Below are 7307 nucleotides of genomic sequence, written 5' to 3' on the forward strand. Positions count from 1 at the left end.
TCTGGAACTACCAAGCTTTAAGGATGTAGTAAATCAAGATGTTGATGTATGTCTATGTATACACTGCTAACTCAGCAAAATACTCAAGGTCCACGTGCCCTATAGCTGAACTAGCTTCATTGTAATACTAAAAATCATACCTACACGTCAAAAAGACCCCTGCCAAGGCGAAGACCCTCCCCCAAGCATGTGGAGAAGTTAGCTGGGGTTACATAACTCGTATGGAAATTACTAACCAATCATAATAGGGCGTCTGTACTTGGAAAGTTACTAACTCTGAATTAAAATTAATTATAAATAAATAAATAAAAATTATAAATAAATAAATTATAAAAAATTAATTATAAAGAATGCCACAGAAAGTCCAGTGGGGTGTGCTGGATTTGTGGAACACACCGAGCACCCAGGCTTGCACAGCTCTGAAATAAATACTCAGTGTCTCTCTCAAATGTGTAATGGTTGTCTTGTTGCACACCTGGTAAAGAATCCAATTTTGTGGACAACACCACCATCTCACAGGGTGGGCTGTACCCCATATCACTTTCACACAGAGACTGCCATCCTTTAAACCTGGACTGTGAAACCTCCCCAGTGTCTGCATGGAGGTGAAACCCCGTGGCTCTGGGCTGTGCCACCCACCCGGGAGGTCACTGACACAGCCCAGGCAACTCCCTGCTGAGAGACCCACTCCTGTCCCACCAGCCTCTCCAGAGATATGGGAAATAGTGAAGGCATTTCCCCCTTATTCTCACTCCCCCATTCCCCAGGGAGGTGGGCTCACAGGATGGGATTAATCCTGACACAAGGACAAGGGGTCCCAGGCTGGCTCAGCTCGGTGAGAGCCTGTGTGGACCCCAAGGGGTCCCAGTGATGTGAGTAAGAGAAACACTTTACCACTAAAATGAAACACATCACAGCTTCAGGATTCAGCTCCTTTCCACCCATTTTGGCACTGCATCTGTAGACAAATCACTGACAGCCTGGTTTTCAAAGATGCCCCCAACCTGCCAGCCCTACTGTGCGAAATGAGGACTCAAATATTGAGCATCCTTGAAGCTCAGGGCATTAATGGCTTTTCTCACTTGTTTACCCAATGCACAAAGCAGAGATAATAGCTTTCTTTTATCATGCAGGGGTGTTATTAATGTGAATTAATAAGAATTTGCGGAGTTCATTTAGATCTTGGGATTAAAAGGCTCATTTCGAGGAGCTGTTACTACATAAAAACAAACACATGCTCACAAGCAAGAACATTAATGCATGCAATCATTTGTAATGTGCACTTACATCACTGCTCTCTTCCACTGAGAGCTACACAAATAATTAATTTAGCCAAACAGCTCTCTGTGAGGTAAGCAATAGATAATGGTTTTATTTTATTGAAGGAGAAACACACAGTGTGACGAATATCAAGTGACTTATCTGGTTCCTGCTTTGATCCCTACTGAACTCCTTTACTCTTAAGCAATATATTTGTGGACATATGTCCTATGAAACACACTAGTTACCTTTTTTGGATGTAAGGGAGATAGGCAATTAAAATACAAAGGTTTATTTTCCTAAAGGATTAACTAATAGGTGGAGGCATACAGAGTAGGCTAAAAATAGAGTTATATTAATACAGGACATATTTATGCTCTATGTCAAACAGGAGCCTGGGAGAAGTAATTTTTACCTCTTCATCCTCTACCCATCTGTGGAGGGTTGGCTCTGTTTTATTGTGTTCTCAAAAGCAACCTTGGCTACTGAGTCTGGCTAAAGTGCTTGGTTATCTCCCCTGTATCCACAAACATGACCAGATCTTTAACTACTGTTTTAACATAAGCCTTGAAAGCTTCCTTTAAATAGCAGCTGAAGGAAGGCCAATCAAATCAGATGTTTTCTCAGTTCTTCTTATGCTGTATTTAATCTCCACTGCTCCCTCCCTAGCACAGGACTGTTGCCTTTGCTAACCATGCTGATATATCACTCATTTTCTTGTCGTTAATAGTGTTGCAATGAGTTATTAAAAGGTGGTTAGAAACCGGAGCAGATGAGCTGCTCTGAATTTAGTGTAACCCGAAGCAAGTTATGAGGTATCCCCTGGTTCCTCTGGTGAATGAGCTGACCTTTCCTCTGCTTTTCTTCTGGTTCTGTTTGCCATTTGTAATGCTGTTGATCATCATGATCATCTGGCTACAGCTTCTACTTAATGAAGGTAAGTTCGGCTATTGATCACATAAAATGCTTCTGCATAAAGCATTTATCTATTAGCTTCACCTTTAAAACCCTCTGCTAGCTATTTTTAGGTTAATGACACTTGTCACAGAAAGAAACTGAAAGGTTTCTTAGTACTGGTGGTAGTATATGGAAAAGCAAACACAAATTATTATGCTTTTCTGTTAACAATGCTTATAGGAAGACCAGCTGCTGCCTTACCCTTCTATTCCCTAGTCTCTCCCTTTTTCTCAGAGGTAATTTGATTTAAGAAGGGCAAAAGACAAGTACTTTTTGTAGATTTCTATTTAAGAAATCTCCCAGAAAGTAAAGCTAACCCTCTAGTTTTGTGCACTTTAAATTCCGACATTATAGTTCTCTGGCACCTCTATTTTTGGGAGGTGTGCAGGGTGTTACTGGGGAAGCTGGTAGAGTCCTTTTGTCAATGCTGAGGCTGATAGAAAATTTTGAAGGGAGCAAGTGATGCATTTTCATTTATTTGTGTATTTTGCTCTTTTCTTTCCCAATCCATCACTGATTCTTACTTCTAACATGTCAGTAAATGATAACAGGCTTTTGGTTTAGACTAATAATAAACTTGTCGATGCACTCATGAGGATAAAGCCTTGCTACTTTGCTCTAATGCTGGATCGTAAGTAATCCTGGATAAGGAATGAGTTGTAAGTTCAATATCAGTCATAAAAAAAAAATCTATTTTGCATAGGCAAAGGGTGGCTCTGCACACACTTCAGTTGAGTGCTCAGGTTTTTGTCTGGACAGAGTAACTCTGGAATCTATTGATGCTTTGAATGAGATTTTGGGGATATTCTTGCTACATTTACTTCCACAATTTCTGGCCCTGTAGCGACTGTTGTTAGCGCCAGGCCTCCAACAATTTCCACAAATGCTCTAAATTGCGTTTTAATCAGTAAGACTAGACACATTACTAACTTTTTACATACTAGCATATTTACAGAATTACAACATTAAAGCATTTCCCAGTTACTCATAAGAGAGAAAGATAACAGTGCCCTTTTAAGTAACTTCCTAATTCAGTCATATCCACTTATTTTATGCTAGATTACAGCAGGCACAAGTAAAAAGTTATGGATGTTTCAGCTCTTCCTTTAATATAGTTGCTGATTAAGAGTTAATTAGTTGAAATCAAACACTTGTATAAACCTTTTATTGTCTAGTTGGGTTTGGAAATCCTTTATTTCAGCTGAAAAATGTTCAGAGGAACCTTGCCCAGCTCACAGGTGGAACATGCAAGGCTTGCAGCCAGGGAGAAAAAGTCATATACAGCTGTTTTGCATGTTCTTTTTAAACCTATTTCTAGCACAGATGCCCAGCACAGAAAAGATAAAGAAAGAATCTTTTGATGAGCCTGATTCTGACTCTATATTTGAAGATGAGCTAACAGAGGAGGACAACCAGAGTGATGCTTCCAGTACAGAGACACAAGAGGAGTCCCAACCCAGTGACTCTGCGGGGAGGCTGAGGCCCAAGCCTGCTTATCTGAGCTCAAATCCAAAAAGCCAAAAGCAAAGTCTTCTTGCTGTGACCTCAAACAGCTGGTCCCGGAGCCAGAAGATAAGATATTCCCATGTTGAAAAGAGCAATTTCTGTAACATCATGATGGTGAGTAGTGTGACCGGGTTGTCTCTTTGCATATCTACTGCTTTTGTGCCTCAGCTCTGACTTTTTTTCACCTCTGCCTGACTCCTCGGTCTCTTGGGTAAGAAAAAGCTGCAAGATTGGTTTATGTCTGCTTAATGACTAACAGGAGGTTCTATATTCTGTCTTCCCCACTTGGAGTGGCTCCTGATGTAGACAAGGTAAAGGTAACACAAAATTGTGCAGAATTACTATCATGAATATGTGTGTGTATATCTATTTCAAGGTATGTATGCATAGTTTAAAAGTCCTTGAGAATTGCATTTAAAACAGCAAAAAAATGCTACTTATTTCTCTAAGATAAGAAGTTTAGCTCAAATGTGCGTAGAAACTCTTGTGGTATTTATGGCTGATATTATGTATTTTTAAAAGCTGCTTCAGATTTCTCACAGTGGAGTATGTGACTAAAAATAGGATGTATTTCACTTGCTCAATAAGAGCTGAAGTGAGAAATCTCTTTGCAAACACAACAGTCCAAATCTTCTTAGGCTTTACACAAATCCCAAAAGATATATTTGACACAGTGGAGGAGCTTGATGTCTTGTGTGTCTTCTCTTTCCCTGTGCCCTGACTGTCTGTTCCTTTGTAGAAGGGGCTCACAAGGGAAAGCTGCTCTGTGGCTCCACGCTCACTATACACAGTCCTGTCTGTTCAGTTACATTGCTGGGATTTTTGAATTGCAGCAACTGAGGTACTCACTCATGTTTCCTTCCACTAGTTTTGCTGAAGTGGTAAGCTTGCTTAGGCTAGATTAGCTAAGGACTGGAATCACCTTAAACTGCTGCAGTTGTTTGACTAACACACCCTGATGCTGAGCTTTAGCATGGAATCAACAATACCCTAAGTGAAAGCATTTTTAACATTATTAACACCACCAAGGCCGCACCAAGTCGGTGTAGTAACAATTTTTTTAATTTCCTTTTAATTAATTTTTCAAAGGCTAACAATGCTAAGAATGAGCTTGGACTTGTCTAAGGTACCATTTGATTCTCCTAGAGCTCTTCACACGTACAAGCATTGACTTGAACACAGCAGCTTGAACTGGTCTCTTGTGGGGCATAATACCATGCTGAAAGGCTTGCAGGTTGTGCAGGGTGGATGAGGGAAGGGAACAAGCACTTGTGATTTCAAAATTATGTCTATTCCACTGAAAATAGAACCTCTTCTGAAAACATCATTGCCATAATAATTCAGTTCTTCCTTTTCTTCATCAGCTGTTGTGCACCATGTTTTCTTCTCTCACCTGGAACTTTGTCTGCCTGTTGCTCCAGATCTTTAATGTCCTGAGGATTCTACTGCTGCCGTCCTATCTGATTACCTACATGGCTCAGCTGTTTGCTTTGCTGTATGAAAAAGCTGTGAAAATCCTGGACTCCCTGAGGCTGGAGAGCAGGGGACTGTTGGCTTCAGTCTTGGGGAGGAAACTGGAGCTGAGCAAAGCTCAGAGAACCACCAGAGGGTGAAAATAAAGCAGATGGTCTCATGGCTTTTAGCATCCATCCTGCTTGGCATCAGTGAGAGCGACTGCAGCATGACAGAGGGAGGGGAATTCTCTGAGAAGGAAACCCACTCAAGACTAAGTCAGCACTCACTGAGGTCACAACAACTACTTTCAGAGTACTAACAGGTTAGATATGAAATAAATGACAGTTTCTTGTCCACCACCTGGATGTGTATTCTGCTCCCCTTCCACTTCAAAGGAATGAGTCCCTTTTTTTAAGGGCCAAGAACTGCACCGGTGATACTCTCTGCTCACACTACTAATCTTTGGTTTCAAACAAAAAAGATCAAGGCAATCTTTCTCTGTAGTGGTTCTTACTGGGACTTAAATGCAGTACAGCCCAAGGATTATTATACTTATAGTCCAATTAGCACTCTTCTGATCTTCAACTTGTCAGTTTGCAAAGTAGGAAACAACTTTTCAAGACTCAGGTCTAATAAATTAAGCAAGCCTACCTCCAATTAATAAGAAATAATTAAGCCCTCAGCAGATCCCGAGCATGCATGTCCCTCATTTCCATGCAGGCTCTGCTTTTTGGCACAGCTGGCAGGCTGATGGAAGGTTAGATTACAGCCTAAAGAGACACTCACCAGTAGCTTGATTTCACCAGTTGTTGGAGCCACAAGGAGGGTGGTAGGACTGTGACGAGCCACCATTTTGTGGCCTAAAGGTTTTTCCAGGTGTTGGGCTGTGATCAGAACAGCTGTGTGCTCCTGGCATCGATGCACACATTCAACACACTCTTTTTTTTTTATTTAAAAAGGACCTGAATTAGGAAGTCACATCCCAAAGAGCACAGAGCCAATTGTGAAGAACGTTTGTCTCTGCTCCCCACGTGCAGGCCATGTGCCTGCAGAGCCTTGCATGGGAACGCTGTGTAACACCAGCCCCTAGTAACCATGAAACCTCTCCTGTCCGTATTTGCCTTTCCCTCCCCATCCCCTGAACGTGTCCAAATGTTTGCCCAAAGCTGTATGCTCTTAAATAAAAACTGTTTGCCCACATCTTTATTTTCGCAGCTCCTTTATTTGGAAAAAAACCAAACCAAAACCAAACCCAAAAAACCCCAACCTCCTCCCCTCCCAAAAAAACCCAACCAACCAACAAAAAATACACACACAAAAAAAGCCTTTTGCCAAGGACATCCCACTCTTCCCGGAGGGGGTCTGAGGATCTTCTCCCGTGGGGTTTCCCCATTTACTGCCCCTTCTGCCAACGCCGAGCGGGCTGAGGTGGGTGCTCCCTGCGGATGCTGCGGGACCGGGCGCAGATGCCGCTGGTTGCGGAGGCGCCTCGGGCGAGTTCGGGCAGCGGCTCCGGGTGGGGTCCGCCCCCGTCCCGCCCTCCCGGAGCCCTCCCAGTGGCCGGGGCGGAGGGAAGGGAAGGGTCTGCTTGCTTGGTCTCGCCTTCGCTGAGCTCCGCGCGCATCCCTGGGCGGCTCCAGGGCAGCGGTACTGAGGTCGGGAGAACCCCTTGCTCTCTTCTCCTTTAGTTCTCCGGCCGCCCTTGTCCGCAGCGCTGACCCCTCCAGGTAGGCTGGTGCGTGGCGGATGTTGGGGGGGCTCCGGCCGTGCCCCGGAGCTGCGGGATTTCTAGTGCTTTAGGTGCTGAGTTGTCGCTTTTCCTGCAGAATTTGGCTTCTGCCCTGCTGGGGAAAGGGTTTATCGTCTCAGCTCTAGTCCCCCTTCTGACACCTCAAGGCTGTCCTCATTGAGCCAGCGAGGAGAACGTTTTCTGGTAGTCTCAAGGTTTTTCTCTTTTCATTTTCTCCCCAGTCTATGTGCACTTAAAAAAAGTGTTGGCAGGAAAGTCTTAATCTTGCAGCTGCATCACTGGGGATGCCTCCAATCTTGCAGCTAAATCCCTGGAGATACCTCCTGTCTCTCTTGGATTTCGCTTGTTTAGGCTATTTGAGTATGTTGGACACACTGTT

At 43.4% G+C, this 7307-nt stretch overlaps 1 protein-coding gene across 3 annotated transcripts; it reads left to right on the forward strand.

Annotated features, from left to right (window-relative positions):
* The first annotated feature begins 1936 nt into the window (after nucleotides 1–1936).
* ADIG (adipogenin) lies at nucleotides 1937–6378 on the forward strand. 3 transcript variants are annotated; one of them, XM_018073853.1, is made up of 3 exons: nucleotides 1937–2197; nucleotides 3536–3837; nucleotides 5145–6378. In XM_018073853.1, the coding sequence occupies exons 1-3, from the start codon at nucleotides 2071–2073 to the stop codon at nucleotides 5334–5336; spliced, it is 621 nt and encodes a 206-aa protein (XP_017929342.1). In that variant the 5' UTR covers nucleotides 1937–2070; the 3' UTR covers nucleotides 5337–6378. The 3 variants fall into 3 exon arrangements, with proteins under 3 accessions (XP_017929342.1, XP_017929341.1, XP_017929343.1); XM_018073852.2 differs by having other exon boundaries at nucleotides 2007–2197; nucleotides 5088–6378; XM_018073854.2 differs by having other exon boundaries at nucleotides 2009–2197; nucleotides 3608–3837; nucleotides 5088–6378.
* Nucleotides 6379–7307: the final 929 nt, after the last annotated feature.

Source organism: Manacus vitellinus, unplaced genomic scaffold (assembly GCF_001715985.3).
Source record: "Manacus vitellinus isolate BGI_N305 unplaced genomic scaffold, ASM171598v3 scaffold_26_pilon, whole genome shotgun sequence".
NCBI lineage: Eukaryota > Metazoa > Chordata > Aves > Passeriformes > Pipridae > Manacus > Manacus vitellinus.

Bases quoted from the DNA above. Each gene is read 5' to 3' on its own strand.
- ADIG (XM_018073852.2), top strand. From the start codon at position 2,071: ATGAGGTATCCCCTGGTTCCTCTGGTGAATGAGCTGACCTTTCCTCTG. The intron at 2,198-3,535 runs GTAAGTTCGGCT...ACCTATTTCTAG, and splicing joins ACAGCTTCTACTTAATGAAG to CACAGATGCCCAGCACAGAA. The intron at 3,838-5,087 runs GTGAGTAGTGTG...TTTCTTCATCAG, and splicing joins ATTTCTGTAACATCATGATG to CTGTTGTGCACCATGTTTTC.